At 28.6% G+C, this 20810-nt stretch overlaps 2 protein-coding genes and 2 long non-coding RNA genes across 4 annotated transcripts; 1 reads left to right on the forward strand and 3 right to left on the reverse strand.

The window, feature by feature from the left end:
- Nucleotides 1-1688: 1688 nt before the first annotated feature.
- LOC126686318 (uncharacterized) lies at nt 1689-2190 on the reverse strand. The gene is made up of 2 exons (XR_007643899.1): nt 2000-2190; nt 1689-1882 (listed from the first exon to the last, which is right to left on the reverse strand). It is a non-coding gene; the product is annotated as an uncharacterized LOC126686318 (long non-coding RNA).
- Nucleotides 2191-2206: 16 nt separating this feature from the next.
- LOC126686319 (uncharacterized) lies at nt 2207-4510 on the reverse strand. The gene is made up of 2 exons (XM_056106126.1): nt 3514-4510; nt 2207-3016 (listed from the first exon to the last, which is right to left on the reverse strand). Exon 2 carries the CDS (start codon nt 3006-3008, stop codon nt 2406-2408), a length of 603 nt encoding a protein of 200 aa, XP_055962101.1. The 5' UTR covers nt 3009-3016; nt 3514-4510; the 3' UTR covers nt 2207-2405.
- Nucleotides 4511-5145: 635 nt separating this feature from the next.
- Nucleotides 5146-5745, forward strand: LOC130015640 (uncharacterized). Its single transcript, XR_008790926.1, has 2 exons — nt 5146-5263; nt 5597-5745. It is a non-coding gene; the product is annotated as an uncharacterized LOC130015640 (long non-coding RNA).
- A 10256-nt stretch (nt 5746-16001) lies between these two features.
- Nucleotides 16002-17651, reverse strand: LOC126688343 (phospholipase A(1) DAD1, chloroplastic-like). Its single transcript, XM_050383005.2, has one exon. It carries the CDS (start codon nt 17438-17440, stop codon nt 16118-16120), a length of 1323 nt encoding a protein of 440 aa, XP_050238962.1. The 5' UTR covers nt 17441-17651; the 3' UTR covers nt 16002-16117.
- Nucleotides 17652-20810: the final 3159 nt, after the last annotated feature.

Here is a 20810-nt window from a genome sequence, read left to right on the forward strand (position 1 = left end):
TATTCAATGTAACGATTTCATTCATATAACAAGCCAATGGAACATTTTCAATATTTGAATATTTAATATCAAAAAAAATTATTAAACAATTGTGAATATTTTCATATCGCATAAATTTATTAATTTATTGTAAAGATAACGTGACACCACCGTTATTTAAATCATCACTAATGATAGTATAAGTTCTTAAAATATTTAAACCAAAACATAACATTAATTATTGTTGTTATTATTTGAAATCATTACTTTCCATCCCCTGATATTTGACATACTACACTATAATATAGCTTTTTAATAATTAAATTAAAACAACCTTCAACTTTGTGATATTATATTTAAATACTATTTTGTTAGATTTTCCATTAGCCAACTGTTAATTAAAAAAAATTGTATATCCCGTAAGGATTGACATGCATGTCATTCCTTTTATTTTTATTAAATTAAAAATTTTACTACCGTATATTTTTCTAACATATTTTTTTTTTTAATTTTGATATAGCAAAAACATAAATATGAATTTATTTTTTATTTATTCATACTTTTAATTATAAGTAGTATGTCATGCTGTAATTTATTAAATAAATAATAGTAGTTATAAGTATGGATTGATGATAATACTATATATTTACTTTTTTTAATAAAAATATATAAATTGGAAAATAATAATATAAAACTCCTATTAATACGTACTTATTGTCTTAATTTTATTATGTGTTGCTAGGAGTTTGTGATATTATCATATATAGTTTGAGTGCTTTAGGAGTTTGAAGAATTAAGTTAAATATATAATTTTATCTTATTGTTCTTAGTTAATTTAAATCACATGTAGAATAATACAGATAATTATACTTCTAAACTGAATTTTTCAATTATTGTTTATATATTTTTTATCATATCAAATTTAGTGAATTTAAAATATTAAAAATTTAGATTATGGTAAAATGTATTAATATTTTGAAATAAAAGAATTAATTAGCATTATATGTCAAATTTAAAAGAAACTAACATAGATTTAATAAAAAAAAATTCAGTATAATATCACAAAATAAAAAGTATTATAATATAGTTTTAAAATAATATGAGCTAATCAAACCGTAGATGCACTACAAGAAAAGAGTGTTTTAGTAACGACGAATATCGTTATTAAAAGTCAAAATATGGTTGTTAAAAAGTTTTGACAACGACAAATTTGGTTGTGCGTGTTGGCGTAATGTTATCTTTTTCACAACGACTTTTATCAAATATATGGCTGTGATAAACCATAGCTTTTAATAACGATCAAAATATAGTTGTGTAAAATAAAACTTGGTAAGAAGTCATGTCGTTGTTAAAAGTGAACCTATTGCAACGACATTAATTAAAATTTTATTTATTAAAGTTTTTTGTCGTTGTAAAAAGTACTTATTAGTAACGACAAATAACGTTACTAATAGTTTCTTTAAAAAGTTTGGCTGTCAAAAGTAACTAACACAACCACTTAAGTTGTTATGAATGATTTGTAACAACCACGGAAACTATACATTGATTGTTTTTACAACTAATTTTTTGGTTACAAAAAATTTTAGCAACCATCATCAAATTGTATTAAATTCTTTAGTAACCACCAAAAGCCTAGTTTTCAATGATATTATCATTGCCAAAAATTTAAAAATAAAAAATTACCTATAATAAATAATCACACACAGATATAAATTTAATATAAATAATTATAGCTTTGATAAACTTAAAAGATTAGATAAACTATCTAACCACTGTTGATATAATATTTGCTGTAACATAACAAAAAAAAGCAAAAAATTGTCCAACTAGAATGCTAATGAAAAATTAAACAATATAATGTAGCTCCGTACAGCCATTTGTGATGTAGATGAAATTATTCCTCCTGCATTTAAAACACAATTTTATTAGTAACTAAGTATTAAAAATAAGATTATAACAGAAACTAATGAGTCAGCTAAACTAATTCATATTATTAAACAATAGTATAAATGATACATACCTCTAGTAAAGTATCATCTAACACTGGTGCAGTGTAATTTGAGAAATTCAAAGGATTCTGTTTCAAAATATCTTGCATCTCTTTCAAAACTTGATCTCGAATTTTTGTCTCAAATTCTTTCTCACGTTGTTTCTGTTGTTCATGTTCATTGTCAAATTGATCTTGAAGTTCTTGCAACTGTTGCTCCAATTCTAGAAGTCTAGATTTTAAAGGAAAATAACGCAATACTTTATGAGGGATCTTTTGACCATATGAAGAGATATTGCTACTTGATTTCCATCTAGAAGAATGACATGTTGGACACTCTTGTGATTCAGCGTTTTCACCCCAATACAAGATGCAATCATTACAACACACATCAATCTTCACATAATCTAGCCCTAAGTCAGTTATGACTTTCTTGGCCTCATAATAGGAAGAAGGAAGGTTCTCGCCCTCGGGATATGTTTTCTTCAGAAAAAGACAACAACATGTCGACCGATCTATCACTCCATTGGCATAAACACTTAATATGCAGAAGGTTAACAATAAATGATAATTTATTAAAGTTCTTGCAATCTGGATATAAGTTTTTCTGGGCATCTCCTAAAAGCCTAAAGAATTTGGCTGCATCATTATTAGGAATTGGGGAGCTATAATTCTCTTTAAAAGAAAAAGAATCAGTTTCACCATTAAAGTCAACATTCATATCTGCTACACCACATGCATCACGAAGCATACCAAGAAAATCATCATAATTTTCATCATAGTTGTTTTCAGCTTTCTCTAAATTAATCAATGATTCACCATGCAAATTCCATATATTATAGCTCCTGTTGATGCCATTCTGAAATAGATCTAATCTAACTTCATCCATATTCTTGAATACAACATTTCTGCAGCCATTGCAAGGACAACGAATACTATTTGAAATTCCAGGTTGGCTAAATGCAAATTGTAAGAAGTTATTAACTCCTTCTACGTATAGAGGATCAGCCTTGTTGTCTAAATTCATCCATTTTTTATCCATAGAATTATCTAATATGAGATTAATCATTAGCGAGGTCAATTCAACAAAACAATAGACCAAATACATAAGCAATACATTAACGTGAATCAACATATATAGCAGAAGTTGAAAAAAAATAAAGATACAGCTATCTTTAAAATATAAAAATAAGAAAAAGGCTACAAATAGGGATCTGAAATTATCATAAAAAGGGTTATAAATGGTTTTTAAATGCATAAAATTGATGTTTTTTACGAGCACAAAAAGTGATCTACAGAGATAATTGGTTAAAATTCAACACTGACCTCTAAACTTGTAAAACATATACTATAATATTGTATAAGCAGATTAACCTATTCATAATAATTTATGCTTCGCAAAAAACACAATTTTTTTGTCTATATCAACTATTAAATATTTTTTAATTTTTTCTTAAAAAATTCTAGCTAAATAAATTTCAATTCATTCACAGCAATGAAACAATTGACATGAAATTCTAAAAAATAATTATAGCTTGATATCTTACTTGTTAGGTGCAGTAACAATTTTCTTCTGCTTTGTTTTCCTCGTAAAGCTTTTTTCCTCAATAAAGAAGAGACTTGAAAACCGTAAGCGATATGATAGAATTGAAGGTAATTTGCCCAAAAGGAAAGGAAAAAAAGGAGGGAATGTAAAATTTTATCCCGCCAATTGTTAGCCAAATTTCTCAAAAGAATTCGCACTTAGAATTAGGTTTTTAACAATTTTAAGAATTATTATTTGAGTAGGATTCTACTTAATTTTCTTTTTAAAGTTTCCTATATGATAAAAGAATTAGAAAATTTAAAACTAATTACGTAATTCAAAAAAACTAGAAAAAATACTCTTAATTCAGAAACAGTAGACTAAAACAAATTCAAATTACAAAACCGATTTCTAAAATTTCTATATAATAAGAGAATTAAAAATTAGAAAAAGTAGTCTTAATCCAAAAACAATAAATTAAAACAAATTCACCTTCTAAAATTTCTGTATAATAAAAAAATTTAAATTAATTATTTAATTTTAAAACTAGAAACGAGTTCTCTTAATCCCCAAACAGTAATTAAAACAATTTAAAAATAAAATTCAACCTTACCAATCTGAGTATCATCTTCCTTATTTTCATAAATCTTATAAGATCTGCAAAAAAATTTAATGCCTTCCTTTAAAATCCTCTTTCTACAGAAATTTGATTTTCGATTCTTCAATTGATATTGTGTTGAACCATTAACGACCACCTCTACTATAGTCCGGTAGGGTGTATAGATCGGCATCATTCTGAGAGTGCGGCGTCACAACAATTGACCTGGGTTTTGAAATGGAAAAGTTGGATGTTATTGAAATTGAACCACTGTTGATATATCTGAAGCAAAATAACAAAAGGGTTTTGTTTGGTTTCTTTTTTATTATTAATGACAAAAAGAGATGGGTAAGTATTAAAGCCAAAAATTAACACAGACACAAACAAATCGTTATAAAAAGTATAGTTTTTGTTCAACGACTATGACATAAGTTGTAAAACATATATATTTAAAAACGATATCATATAATCGTTGTGAAAAAAATAGTTTTAATAACGATTTTAACAAAAATTATTATAGAATGTTACCTTTATTAAAATATGCACATTTTAAAACGGCATTAGAGAAGTCGTTATAAAAACTGCATTTTTAATAACGACTTTAATATACGTTGTGTTAGAGCCATTAAAAAAATACTTTTAATAACGATAATTTTTACGGTTGTGAAAAATGTATGTTTAGAAACGATATTAAAAAAATTGTTATGAAAAATATATTTTAAGTAACGATTATAATAGGCGTTATGATAGCTCGTTACTAAAAATTACTTTTACTAATGGTATTTTTTGTCGTTGTGAAAAAAATACATTTAGAAACGCCAATAGAAAAGTCGTTATAATAGATATATTTTTTACAACGACTTTAACGAACGTTGCGATAGAGCGTTACTAAAACTCAGTTTTCTTGTAGTGATGGTTGTGAGTAATTACCTCTTATTGTTAACACAAACTTTTAGGCAGATATTATGAGTCCAAAGTGACTACATTTTATACAACTCTTTTTTTTTTTTTTATAGCAATGTAGCTTAAAAGAGTTTGTTTTAGTTTTCGCCACATGTCCGTTTAAACCCTAGAAGCAATTGACAGATCAAAAACCAAATAGGACCCGAACCAGAAAACAAGTATCACTTCAGAAAAGCAAATCAGAAGACAAACCCTAATCTAATGAAAAAAGGTATGTTTTTGTTACTTATTTATTTTCCTTTTCATTTTTGCTTGAATTCACTCTCTCTCTCTGTTTTTCATATTCAAAAACTCAAATCATTAATTAACTATAGAATTTTTGTGTGGTCTTAATGTTTTATGGCAGATCTGACTAGTTATCCACTCTTATTTTCTATTTTTTATTATTTTTTGGAAGGTAAATTTAAACGATTATTGTATGCATGTAGATATAGTATTATCGAGTCTGTCCGGTGTTATTGTCTATGTTTTTTCGCTAAATTTTGGTTAATTATGTTTACACAAGTTGATGATGCAAGAAATAAATTAAAATGTTGTTTAACAGGTAATCAAGTTGATCAGTTGTATTTATCAAAAAAAAAAAAGTTGATCAGTTGTCTCCTGGCTTGAGTAGCAAGGAGTTTGAAGCGAACACGTAGAATCTCTGAAAGAGGTGGCAACAATCTGATGCAAATGGCCCAGGTGGCAGTAAGGTTAGCTTCTTCATAAAATTTCCAAACATAATATATTTAGCCACGAGGGCATTCATTCCTTCATACTGATATTATTCTCTTAATTATTGTTATTGAATGAGTCTCATATTTGCATCACATTTTCTATCATCTTATACATTTTTAGGTGATATATTGGAGTTAATGATAATTGTGTGTCTCATTTGCTAATTATTTTTCAAATTACTTCCAAAAATAAATAAATTTCCATTTAGTCTCTTCCATACCGCGGAACTGTTCGGCGGTTTGTGTAAACCGCGGAACAGTTCCGAGGTTTGTGTAAACCGCGGAACAGTTCCGAGGTTTGTGTAAACTGCGGAACAGTTCCGCGGTCTAGCCTACGTGGCTCCTCGCTGACCAGTCAGGGAGGAGCCACATGGGAAAAGCAAACCGTGGAACACTTCCGCTGTCCAACGTGGCAACGTGGCTCCACCTGCGTCCACCTGTGTCCAGGTGGAGCCACGTCTGCAGACCGCGGAATACTTCCGCGGTTTATCCCAAGACGCTTAACTATTCCGCGGTTTGCATGGCACAAATGCAGAAAAAAATTTAATCGGGGCTAATTTAAAAAAAAATCTTAATTTTATAGATAAACATGTCATTAATCCGATATCTTGTTACTTTTATAGCTAAATGTATAATTATTTTAAACTTAAATAATTGTATTTTAAAATAGTAGTAGTATATATGAAGAAATTAATAAGCTAAAATTATTTGTGCTTGCTATAAATTAATGAACTTTTAAATGTTTAGTTTATTCAGTATCTGTTTAATTATACTTACAAAACTCTAAAATGCAAAAGACCAAAAACCCGAAATCCACCCACACAACCTCTAGCCGCCCCAGTCTCCAACCATAGCTGATGATAAAAAGAAAACATTATTGATGTAGTATCTAAAAAATAAAAATAATAACCAACAAGCTGTAATTCAAATGGTGTAAATGTTCAACAGTACTCTGTCAAAGTTGTAGGTTAATTTCCTCAAACAAACACTCCTCTCTCTCCAATTATCAAAAAATAAAATACATGCCATGCTAATCAATTACTCATTTTACTTGCCATCAATATTTAAAACTTTTAAAATTCAAGGAGCTAAAATCAAACCGAACTCATAAATCCTAAAACTCACCCACGCCATCACCACCGTCTACCATTGACACGCCCGCTCAATCCATACTTGAGGACGACCTGTTTGTCCTTAGGTGACGAACCGTTCGTCCTCGTGTCTGTCTTCATTTGAGGATGAACATATCTGTTCTTCCTTATATGATGGCCAGAAGGAGGCAGCGGCTAGAGGCCGTGTCTGAGGGCGGTGGCAAGGTTCTATGGATGAGTTTCAAAAATTTATGAGTTTGGTTTGGTTTTAAATTTTTAAATTTTAGAGTTTTGAAGTTTTATTAATGATGTATCAGACAATATATATGTAGGTGATGAGTTTTTAAATTTTATTTTATTATTTTTATTTTTGAATGTCTTATTAGGTGTTAGCTATTTTTTTAACAGTGGAAGACATTCTGCCTCTAAATTAAAATTTGGAGGATTTACAATCCAAAATTAAAACTCAAAAGGTTTAAAGACTGATAATCAAATAGTCGGAAACCACATAATATCGTAGTTAATTCATCCTCGTATTATTTATATAATAAATCTTTGTGTGAATTAAATTTATCAAATAGAATTATGAATTATTTATTTATTATATGATACGTGGACATAATAAATTAACATGATAACTACCATTAAATATTACAATAATTAATTATATTTTAATAATTTTAGTTAACCTTGGTTTCCATAAATATTTTTCATTATGATGTTTCGTCAAATAAAGTAAAGGGAATTGCTAAATGTTTAATTAAGTAAGTGGACTACTATTTACCGCTCCAAATTACTACCCACAGCCCAAATTTTGACTGAAATGCCTCTATCATATTTTCAATTTAAAAACAAAAAAATAAAAATTCTCTCAACTCAAAAATCTCTCAAACTCAACCTAAAATCACGACGATAACCGGAGCTAATTTATGTCGCAATCGACGGGAGATAAAAAACGAAAACTTCCGATAATTAATTTTTTCCGTTTTTAACTGTTTTAATTAAAAAAAAAATATTTTTTTAAGGGCCATCGCCCGGCGATGGCGATGGTGCACAGGGACAATCATCCCCGAGGGACGATTGTCTCAGTGGATTATCGTTAAACGATGGCGATGGCACCTACGGGCCATCGCCAGACGATGACGATGGCCCATAGGCGCCATCACCATTGTTTTGCGATGGTCCACTGGGACAATCATCTCTTAGGGACGATGGTCCACTGGGACAATCGTCCCTCGGGGACGATTGTCCCAGTGCGCCAACGCCTTCGCCGGGCGATGGCCCTTAAAAAAATATTTTTTTTATTAAAACAGTTAAAAACTAAAAAAATTAATTATCGAAGGTTCCCGTATTTTATTTTCCGTCGATTGCGACATAAATCGGCTCCGATTATCGTCGGGATTTTAGGTTGAGTTTGAGAGATTTTTGAGTTGAAAGGATTTTCATTTTTTTTTGAATTGAAATTATGTTAGGGACATTTCAGTCAAAACTTGAGCGATGGGCAGTAATTTGGGGCGGCGAATAGTAAACCCCTTAAGTAATGGACCAGCTGTCGTTATAAACGAAATAGCAGCTGCTAAGTGGTATGTTGCCGCGCTTCATGCGTCTTTCGGTGCCGCCATGCAGTTCTATTTGTTTTTAATTGGACCATTTCATTTCATTCACATTTTAATTTTCCCACTCAATCAATCTCATTTAATTTCATTTGCCAATATCTCGAAAAGGTAAAAAACTTCACTTGCCAAAGCAACTAAAATTAAGAAGATCATATAATGCAGTATAAGAAAAAAAATATTATTTTTAATGAAGGCTAATTAGCTTATACCTTTGCTTATAGTTCCATCTAATTTTATGGTAAATTTGTATTTTTTAAAAATTATAAATTTTTATATTCTAATTCATAAAAATAATATTTAGATTTTTTTTTAAATTTAATATAACTATATCTATCTGGCATGTCAAGTAAGTAGTATAAAATCAAAAAATTTATTTTGTCTGTTCCAATTGAACTGTGGACTTTCTCCATATTTTTGTCGGAAAGTATATATAAAAATGGACAGCTTTATAATTTACTCAAACCACGTTACATCTCAATCGGAGGTTATTTTTCTTTTTAAATTTATAAATAATTATATATTCAATCGTCACATAGACACAATAATTAAAAATATTGAATAAATTTTTAACAAGTTAGCTAAACCAAAATAAATTTATAATTTTTAAAAGGTTAATACGGTATTTTTTTTTCTTAAAAAAAGGAAAATATTTTAGTTCTAAACGCGCTATACCAATTTTAAATGACTATTATATAATTATGCATGTAATTTTTGACATTGTCTTTTGACTTTTGACCGTCTATACTCAACTTTAAAATTAGAATATTAAATTCTATGACTTACTAAACTTCTTCTTAATTATAAAATGAATGTTATATTTGTTTTTTTTTTTGTTACTGAAGTATTTCTCCGGCATGCTATTTGTTGAAAAACTATTTTTTCTTTTTAAGTAAAATTTTAAAAAGATCATCAAATTTAAAATTCATTTCAAAAGATTATTAAATTAAAAAAATTAATTAAAAAAAGGATATCTAGCATTTGACATTAAAAGTGCTAGCAATTTAGCTTCTTTTTTTTCGGCAAGTGATCTCCCAGTTAAACAAAATAATAATTTCGGTGATAACAAACAAAACATAATATTATATTTATTTTATAGTTAAGTAAAATTTAAGTAACTTACAGAGTTTAATACCCGTTAAAATCTTTCCTATATTTATTTACTTTCAGCATGATCGAACGATTACTGTCCATTTTTATTTATTTGTATGTCTTAAATTAGTATTATCTAATATTAAAATAAATATTTCTTGGTATTTCAATCTTTTATAAAAAAAAGTTAATACTTTATTGGAGTCTATTTTGGCAATCATATTGCAGCTAGACCGCCAGCCTCTTTAAAATATGAAAATGCAACTGCAGTTTTTATCTAATGGATACATTTTCTGTAGATTTAATTAGTACATATGGGCAAAAATGCGATGTTTGTTTTAACATTTTGTTGTGTGTGAATAATTAATGAAAAGGTATGTGTTGATAAAATTAGACGTGAATCACATTTGAAGGATTTACCAATTAGGCAATAACCAACTCTTTGTGGTAGTGGTGAGTTAAATTGTTTGCGCGGCACAGCTTAATTTGTGATATTGCATGCATTATTTGTTGTGATTTATTTTTTGTGGAAAAAGATACTACTAATTTAGTCATTGCAGTAGTGTTATTATGATGATTGTGCATATCAATATTTTTCACCGAAAAATAAATCGATATTTTAGTTGTCAAATAAAATGTTAGGTTTGATTAATTTTGATGAGTATGAACGCATTCTTTTAAAATGTCCGTATCAAATAGTATTAACGTATGTATATTCTTCTGTTAGATTTGATTTTGACTTAACCTTGCTTTGATACTCCAAATTCAAGGTCTAAGTTTTGCACGATCTTTTTTCTAAATTAGTATTTATTATGAAGCCGCAACTTGCCTGTTTTATTGCAGGAAACAAATTTCGTCTCTTGTGTCTTTAATGTGGAATTTTGGACGTCACATCTGTTGTCTATTAGCTTAGCATGAAGGTAACACCTGTTTTTTTTTTTTATCAAAGACTAAAATTTCCATTAATCATAACGAAAATTACATAAACAGTTTCTCAATACATTGAAAAAACTATTTTAAAAAGGATAATGAGAGCTGTAAAATCACAGTCATTGAATAGGGCTAAACTAACTATCAAAAGTCATCCAAATACATAAGTCAAAATAATTAGACCTAAAAATTAAATCTAATTCAAAGACAATAAAAAATTACAACAAAAAAAGCCCCACATCTAAAATCTAAGGAACAATAATCAAATCTAAAAGATCTAAATTTGTAAGTTAACCTTCCAAATAGACGATTTCTTGCAAAAACTTCATCTTTGAAGAAGACAGTACTTCATAAAATGATAAATTCATAAAGATTAGGAATTCAAAATGAAAAAATAAAAATCACAATCATATCTACTATATGCTATGATATGCATTCGCATTTTTTATACATTTATATACAATAAAAAATCAGTTAAAATTAAGTTTAATTATTTAAAAATATCTTAGCTTTTTATGATCTCATCTTTTAAATTCTAAACTTCAACTCATTTTTCAATTTTTAGTTTTAATTTTAGTTATTTATTTAGATGAAAAGGAGTTCAAATATATTGTTTATATTATTTCAGTTCGTTTTTATCATAATAGTTTTCAAATATCGATCAAAAAAGAAAAAAAATAGTTTTCAAATATAAAGTAATATGGATGATATATTTGATTTTTCTTCCACTCTAATTTAAACAAATAGATATAATTGAAATTGAAAATTAAAATTTAAGATAAAATTGAAAATTCTGAAAGATGGACTACAAATAAAAAAACAGAAAAATAATCCCTCCGTTCCTCTCTTATGTGACTAATAATATGATATATTTTTATATGAAAGGAACTCTATGGTAACAAAAAATCCCTCGTTCCTCTCTTATGTGACTTACAACTGCGACAAGAGAGATATAGCCAATAATAAGTAGATTAACCTAAAATTTAGTAGTATTGGTGTTAAACAAAATTTAGTAGTATTGGTATTAAACATCTCAGATTTTTTTTCTCCGATAATTGGGAAGGGAGAGCATAACATCGCAGTCCGTCTTAATGTTTGCAAATAATTCAGGCTCATATTTTAGTTATAATTTCACAGTATATTTATATTAAAAGAAGTATTCACTAAAACTTTAAAATTTGATTTGCGCACTACACTCTTTGGAACTGTAAAGTATGTCACTCAATACAACATTCAGAATTGTAAATTTTCAAGTCTCGAATTTTTTTAAAATGATAGGTAGGATCTCTAGACTTGGCCTATTTAGGTTCATTTAGAATATATTTGTCAAAATGTAAATATTTTTATCTTTAATGGATAGGCAGTAAATAATGTTAGAGAGAATACCATCATCAAAGCCGCGTTTAAAGTAAATTAATTATTTAATGTAATTAGAAACTTTATAATTGTTCAATATAGTATTAGAAACTTTATAATTGAAAGGTCTAAAATTTTATTTATGACAGCTCCTTATTAATAAATTAAAGAAAGAAAGTAAAGTGGGTCTTTGTAACTTTGTTCAAACTTGACATTCGCATGTGAAAGTGTATCAGAAATAATTAGCCTTGTATATTCGAGTTTGAGCTAATTTTAAGTAAATTGATCAATTGACAAATAAAATTAATAGTTAAGCTATGTAGTATAGTTATTTGTACATCTCTTAGGGTGCTAAAAGAATTATAGATGTTAGGCAGATGAAATGTCATATTTGTGTGGGGGTATAGATCTTCAAAAGTATTGTCATTCTCCATGAGTTGTTGGGCTTAATTGTCCCTTTCTTACTAACAAAAAGTTAAGATATCATCATACTAACAAAAAGTTAAGACTTTTCTGTGTCAAATAGTTTACATAATCCAATTTTTCTACACGTACCCATGCAACATCTTGTTGTTAGCAAGATTAATTCAATTCAAAATATATTTTATAGATTAACCCGTGTTAAGATTCCTCAATTTTAAGAGTTTTATTTATTTAATCGTTAAACTTTTATTTGATCTTATCTGAACTTTTAATTTTATGTTTTTTTTATTTAATTATCTGATCCACGACTTTCATTTGATCTTATCTGATTTTTTCATTTTACGTTTTTTCTTTATCTAATTCCTCAACTTTATGTTTTTTTATTTATCTAATTCCTTAACTTTATGTTTCTTTAGGATCCAAGAAAGTGAAAAATCAAAATCAAAATTAAATAACAAATAAGATCAAATGGAAATTTAAGTATCATATAAACAAAAAATATAAAGTTAAAAGATCAAATAACACTAAATGAAAGTGTATGGACCATATAAACAAAATCCATAAAGTTAAGAGAGTTAATCTTATATTTATGTACTCACACCATGATTTTAGAATTTTGATAGCTTAAGTTATTATTTTTTCAATTTTTGTTAAATAATCCATAATTTATTTAGAAATAACATAACATGATATTATACAGTTAAGTGTACAAAATGTACCCTATTTGAAAATCACCCAACATTAGCTAAAAGTCGTACCTAACACTCACAAAATATGGGCCAAAATAACAAATTTTTAAAATTGTTATAGAGCAAATTACTATAAGGTACTTCACATTTGTTATAATTTACAGTTTGGTACCTCTTGTTTGAAAATCAAACGATTTGGTACTTCAGTTTTGATTTTATAAACTATAAGGCCCTTCTGTTAGTTCTATTAATAATTTGAAATATATTATTTAAGTTGGAAATTTATTTAATTATATCTTTGTATCATATATAATTGTGGTGTTATTTATTTTAATAAGTGGTAATAACTCTATTTTGTTATATAAATACATTTTCTTATTATTCAAATAATTAAACAGTTAACACGTTTTGTTAAACTTGTTTATTCGTGTGGCACAATTTGTATTATAAATGCATCGTATTTGCAATTTCTATATTAAATGTAAGTGTTGAGTTTGCATTGTACCCGTTGTCTCTTTTCAAGCAGTGCACCTAAAACACGTATAGAATATGCATCAAAAAAGCAAGTCAAAGATAAAAATATTCAAATGCTTTAATTAGACTTTTCCCCCCTCATAAATGGCTCTCTAATTAAACTGACAATTTTCATGATTATGATTAAGTATATATATAAATTATGTGTGTGTGAAAACAGTATTCAGACACTTCACTGTTTGTTGTAATAAGTCGGTTAGCTAATCTGACTTGTATAATAAGAACCTCAGAATAATTTCATAGTCCAACTTCGAAAATGTACTTAAAAAGCTCCACACCACACGCGTCAATATAACTTAAGTATATTATATTCTCTGTTTGATTAATGGACGGTGGAAGTTTAGAAATTAAGATGTCAAAGAAGTGAATTTATATAGTCATGCAATTGATCGGACTCGTGTATCTCACTGCTACAACCTAAGATGTTGATAATTTTGACACAATTTACGTTACTATGTACTACTAATACTTATGGAGTATCACACTTCCTCTTCAGGGAATAAAACTCAAAATTCTCTATGGGATATTAAACACAGTCATTGGGGTTATATATTGATGGTTACAAAATTATGTTTCGTTTTATTCTAACTAGAGGTTATCTGTATAAAACTCACCGTGTTCACACTTAAACACACCGTTTTTGCTTAGGTGGTAAGCCATAATTATAAAAAAGGATATATAACTCAGTGATCTTTTTATAATTGCTTATAAGTTTGGTGATTTTCTATAGCTAAATTGAATTTACCTCTCGTTATAAAGTGATTTTTTTATAAGAAAATGAAATATAATAGCCTTTATGTAACTATTGTAACTCATGAGGACTCAGAATGTTCAATATCCTTCTATATGTGTATATTTTTAGTTTTTTTTAACAAATAGAATACAAACCTTTTTTTTAGGGAAGAATACAAACCTTTTGTTACACTAAATACATCGCATTTTTCTTCAAAGAAAACCTCAAATGATATTAACTAAAGTTAGTCAAGAGAAGAACAAAAGAAAATAAATTATAAATAAAACTTATAATTGAGAGAATAACATATACTAGTATTTGTTTGTTGTTGTGATCAACAATTAATGTCAAATTGCATATCTTTTAATGCGATAATATAATTTACACTAACCGTTTTTGTTCTATCGTGAGTCGTTCTTAATTTTTTTAATTTGTAATCCAACTGTTTAAAAAAAATCATTATAGATAAAATAGAAATGAAATAAGTACAACCTTATAAAAATATTTTTAACAAATTTGGCGATACATATCCAAGATTCCAACTTGCTAACCAAAGTATAAAGAGCACGATCAAAAATTGCAATTGTACTGCATATACTATGCCGCAACTTAACTCTGATTCGTGATAATGAGAGGAGGATAGAATTAGAAATGTGAACAAGGACAATGTTCTAGTCAGTCACCTACCGGAAACAGAAGCATCGATCTCAGACCACTAATTAAGTTGGCACCACTACTCTACCATATAGTATTAAGTACATTTTTTAGGTAGATAAAGCGGTACAAATATATTTTTATCTTGGATAACAGTTTTTATTTTTGTCCATTAATCTTGGATAACAGTTGATTGATGCATTAATGGCTAGCATAAGTTATTCTGTTTCATTACAAAAAGACATGAAATGATTAATAAGTGCATGACTATATAATACCAACTTGGCCTAATAATTAATTTTAATTTTGTTTGTAGGGACATGTATTTTGGAGGTTATCAAATTATAAAAAGAATTGCAAAATAGTTGTTGAATTATAGTTTGTTTATAAAACGATTAACAAAATTTAAAAAGTTATAAAACGGTTGTTAAACTATAATTTTTGCATAAAACGGTTATCAATTTGGTGATGTGACTAGATAGAGATGTATATTCATGCAGTAATAAAAAATTATAATTTGATAATCGTTATATACTTTTTTATAATTTGCTAACTTCGACAAAAAAAATATAGTTCCATTATCGTTTTATAACTTTTTTATAATTTGGTTGAAAGGCTATAGTTCTGGTGAGATAAATGAGAACAAGTCCTTATCCGTTAATCAAAAGTTTAGATTTTGAGCCCTAAATATGGAGCAGTTTTACTGAATTTTTTTAAAAGAGTTTTATTCTATCGTGCTAACATAATCTATTTAAGTTGGTCTGAGTTAGTGAGATCAGTGATTCCAAATATTCCCAAAAATATGTTTCTTACCTTACATGCATAATAGACAGTTGAACTTAAATCAATGCCTTTGGACGGCGTTCTTAATTACATGTGGTCGGTGTCAAAATTTACATAAACGTTTGTTGAATATTAGGCCTAATTAGTTATTTAAATATAGAAAAAAGGTTTCTTTTGTCAAATAATAAAAATTAAGTCAACAAGTATAAACATATGAAATGTCAGCAACCAGACAAATTATGCTTTTCAAAATCCAATAATGAATGACTTGGAATTTTTGTGAGAGAAAAATGAAAGAATTAATAATTTTGTTGTACAAAAGAAACTGTGGATCAAGGTCCGTACAACCACTTCATTGTACGGATACATTCGTTCAGTTAATCATTACTATCACCTAATAAAAACAAAGATACCCTAATTAAGTTAACTCTTTAATTATTTTGTCATCTATCTAAACAGTACGTGCATGGTTGCCAAGAACCCTTTTGGCTGTTGCTCTAAATGGACATGATGAGCTCACGAATCCATTTACTAGGTGCAGATAAGTTTTAAGTTCGTGGCAAGCCGCAACATTTATGTTATTTATGTACGGAGAGTCTTTGCTGCTTAATCTCAGTTCTCTTCCGACCTCGGCGTACGCCCACTGTGTCTCCTCAACTTTTTTCTGGATCCAGCTTGGAATTCCTGGAATGCTCATTATGTCATCTTTTTTTGCGGCGTCATTGTCTTCGTCAACTACAAATCCAGGTACTTTTGTTATTACATCATCAGAATTCACAATACGTAGAACTCTGGTGCCTTGTTTTTCCAGGTGTTGTCGGAAGCTCCGGTTTCCGACACGCGGGCCGCCGAAGGAGATGACGGTGACTAATGGTGCATGTTTGAATGTTGTTTTGATGTCGTAGGCAGTGAGAATTGCTAGAGCAGCGCCAAGACTATGGCCTGTTATGGTTAAGCTAAGAGGTTCATCGCCGTAGGTTTGTAGAAGCCTCTGAATTTCTTCTCGAACCATTTCTTGCAGGCTTGGTCCCGTCGGTGTTCTAGAAGTGTAGAGGCTTAAGAATCCACTTTCTACCATTGGAGAACCAGGAGGTGATTTTACTGAGCTCTTGTCTGAATCTGCATTGGGTATATTTGCCAGGGTAGCTCTTACATTTTCGAGCCACTCGAGACAAGTAGCAGTACCTCTAAAGGAAATCACCACGTCCCTTCTCCCTAACCTCGAAATCTCCTCTTTGTCTTGGCAAACTGCCACGTAGCCAATCCAGCTGGACTGAGTTGCCATCCAGCTCGGGGCTTTTTCTGTCCATCGTGGCAGTTGAATCCCTGATGTAGCACGCAGGTGTTTGGTAATTCTGTAACCGGTTTCTGGCAAACCAGACCTCTCGAGCAATGTACTCTTCGGAAACTGGCATGTTGCGTAGGTGGGGGAAGCAGGGTCGAAGTCGAATGATTTATACGCAGCTTCCACAAAGTTTCCGTATCGGAGAATTTCTCCACGTAAATTTTCATCAAGAGGATCAAGCAAACCTTCCCAGTTTCGAACGCCTTGATATTCCATCCATTTGTTACGTAGTTTAACGGAGGGGGACCGCGACGGCATTGCGCTGTCAACTGGGTCGAGAAGACGCTCCCAGTTCTGGAGAGGCTGGTCAGTTATCTGCATAGACTTCCGGTTGAGCTTTATCGGCTGAGTAAGAGCTCTGCAGCAATCTATTCTTACGTGTGTTGAAGGAATTGTATATGGCACCGGTTTTGCTAAAGAGAGACGCATTGCTTTCGAAATTAAGAATCAATTTCTCTTAACCTCTCGCAAATGCGTGCTTCTGATACTCAGAGAGGAATTTGCAGAAGAAGAAGATGAAGGTGGAGATAAATGTTGGATGGAGAGAGTTTGAAAGTGGGGTATTTATAGGGCAACATAAGTGTATGAGAGAAATGGGAAATGGTGCATTTAATATGTAAATTATTATAAAGAGTGAGAAGAAGATCATTAAAAGTAGAAAAAAATTTGTGGTACTTTGATGATATGAAGAGAACTAGCTTCATATTTGAACCTATATTATAGGAAAAAGTAAGGTATACTTTATTTTGGTTGGTATGTTACTATGTACATATATAGATTACAAAATATACTCCATATGGTTTGTAGTATTTCCAATGATTATACAGCTATTTTTCTTTTTCTTTTTTCCACTGCTATAGTTCAAAAATCAAGTACTATATGATTATTAACCTGTCAAATTGAGTTGGCACTGAAAATTATAAAAATCATAGAAATATAATAAAAAAAGATACAATCACCTTAGGTATTGTTTGGATGGAGAATTTTTGAAATTCACAAATTCAATAAAATTAATGGATTTAAAATATTAAAATTGTGAAATCAACAAATTTAAAAAGTCATCGTTTTGATTAAATATAGAATTGATCAATTTATATAAAATATTTTAAAATAATAAATATTATATGTATAAAAATAACAGATTTTAGTTTTCTTATTTTTTAAACAAAAGAAAAAATTTGAAGGATGTATAAAGCTAACTCTTTTATTCTTTTTAAGAATAATATGTATATTAAAAAGTCATAAGAAAAGGCAAAACCCAAATTCTAATTTTTCACACAAGAAATGACAAACACAAATTGGTATAAAAAAGACTATAATTTAGAGAAAAGGCAAAAACAATCATGGTCTATGCCCTCTCATTTTGTTATCTATAAAACTGTTAGAGTTTGTTTAAATTTATCAATTCAATTGATGTTAATATTTGATTTCATTAGGTTTCAAGAAGCTAAATTTGGACGGAGATTTTGATTTGGACATAAATTAGTATACTTTGAAAATTTATAATCTTTTTGTTTAAAATTAGTAGATATTTTATAAGTAATATAAACATTAAATTAATTAATTAATTTATAATAATATTACATTTAGCCATATTTAATAGTATAGTAGTTATTTTTTTATTTGTTGATAATTTTTATTTTTAATACACTCTACTATGAAAATACATATAATTATTTATCATTCAGGTAAAAATGACTATTTATAGTTTGAGATAAAAACATTGAAAACAATTTACAAATTGAATTAGTATATGGAAATTGAACTCAACTGAAAAGGCTGCAACTTAGTGGTGGAACCCACAAAATAAGTAAAATGAACGATGGAGATTGGAGATGATATGGTGAAGGTGGGGTCACAGTCTAATCTGATTCTGAGTTTGACTCAGCCGGAAAAGTACTGGCTAAATTCCAAAGTAATGACAAATCTCACTTTCCGACCGTATCAAATCAAAGACATGAGAGCCGTAAGCCCCCGGTTCAGCTTGGTTCGGCTTGGGTCAAAGCTAGGGAACGTACACGTGGCCACGACAGTTGTTGGAGTATACATGGTAGAAAAACATGTTTGGAAGATAAATATGGTTTGTTAGTAGTTAACGTTAAGCAAAATTTGGAATTACAGTTGCACCACATTAATCTCATTTTGCAATAACATTTTAGAATTCTCTTATAAATGCCCTTTTTGTGTGTTTTCTTGCCTTTTCTTCTTTTATTTTTCACATTTTTCTTTACTTGATAGTATTATAGGCCTAATGATGTCAAAAGACTGAACTTTTCAGAAATGTTATCCAAATTTTTGAAAGATATAAATCTAATTCAATTTGATAAATTCATTGAAAATTTATCAATTTTTTGAAGTTGGTCTAATTATGTCTACGTGGGTAATTGAATGTATAAGTTTAAAAACTAAAAAGAAAACGAATTAGTGATTAATTGCCACATTATTCAAATAAATCAATTATTAAAATATTTAATGAATTTTAAAAAATTGAATAGATTTTCAGCTAATTAGCCAAATTCGAATAAATTTAAAACTTTTAAAAGTTGGATAGATTTCAAAATCAAAAAATATTTAGCTTTTCTATATCATTAAGCCTTCATTACGTTGTTTTTTTATAATAAATGAAATATATTTATTTATCCATAATTTTAACTATTTTAGTAAACGTACTATATTTTTAATTTGGTGTCATATAAAAAAATTGATTTTTAATAAATATATTCACAATCGATGTAGAGCTGACGTGGCGTAATGTTATTTATTTTACGTAAGATTAATTTTCTATGCATAAATATATAGTATTACTTAACATCAGATCCAAACTGATTATAGATCTATTTGACATAGGTTGGAAAGATAGTAGCAAATATTATATGATTTTAAAATTTTATTATGTTTGACATAGGGATTAAAATTGTTGATAGTCTAGACATAGACATTGACCTTTATTATATGTGTAAGTGAGTTATGTGATCAATTCAATCTTTAATTTAAAGCCGGAAAGAAAATATTGTACTTTCCAAAATAAAGTTTTTGGTTTAGTATGATCAAAATCTTGTAAATGCATTTCATGTACACTTCAATTTTGGAAAAATGCAATTCTTTTTATTGCTTTCTTACCTAACAATTTTGGTATTAAATTTAAGCCATGCATTTTTGTGCTTCTTTGAATATATATAATGAAATCCCAATTTATCACTTTTTAGGCATTTTTTATTGTTAATTTTTGACCAATTATTATGTATATGCAGAATAACAGTCCAATTAAAATGCTAATTGTACTTAATTTTGTTGTAACCTCAGTTTTTATGGTATACATGTCGTGTGCAATTGATTATATAAAAATTAATAAACTCCTATAATACATCTGATCTTATTGTATTTAAATACATCAAGTTATGTTGATCTGGATATATATGTAACATTCCTTTGACCACGTGGCTGACATGTGATTAACTATTGGATAAACTTAAGATTGCATGCAGCTGCAGAATTCTAATTGTTTCTGCAATGGGGATGTGTACTCGGTTATACAGTACATGTACTTGGCCATGGCCACAGAATGTGATGAACTCACTCTTCGTCTCACATTACAATAGGCCTAATCACTTAATAACTATCGCCATTTTTATACATTTTTTTAATTATACTTACCGTAAAAAAATACTCAATTTTATCTTAATTTACGTTTCAATTATATCTCAAATTAAATATTTTGACAATTTAATTAGTTCAAGAATAAAAAAATTCAAAACAACTTAATAAAAATGTAATATCATATTTTTTTAGAATAAATCCT

Source organism: Mercurialis annua, linkage group LG6 (genome assembly GCF_937616625.2).
Source record: "Mercurialis annua linkage group LG6, ddMerAnnu1.2, whole genome shotgun sequence".
NCBI lineage: Eukaryota > Viridiplantae > Streptophyta > Magnoliopsida > Malpighiales > Euphorbiaceae > Mercurialis > Mercurialis annua.

What these genes read in the sequence shown, in the direction of transcription:
- LOC126686319 (XM_056106126.1), bottom strand. Translation starts at nt 3,008, where the DNA reads ATGGATAAAAAATGGATGAATTTAGACAACAAGGCTGATCCTCTATAC.
- LOC126688343 (XM_050383005.2), bottom strand. Translation starts at nt 17,440, where the DNA reads ATGCGTCTCTCTTTAGCAAAACCGGTGCCATATACAATTCCTTCAACA.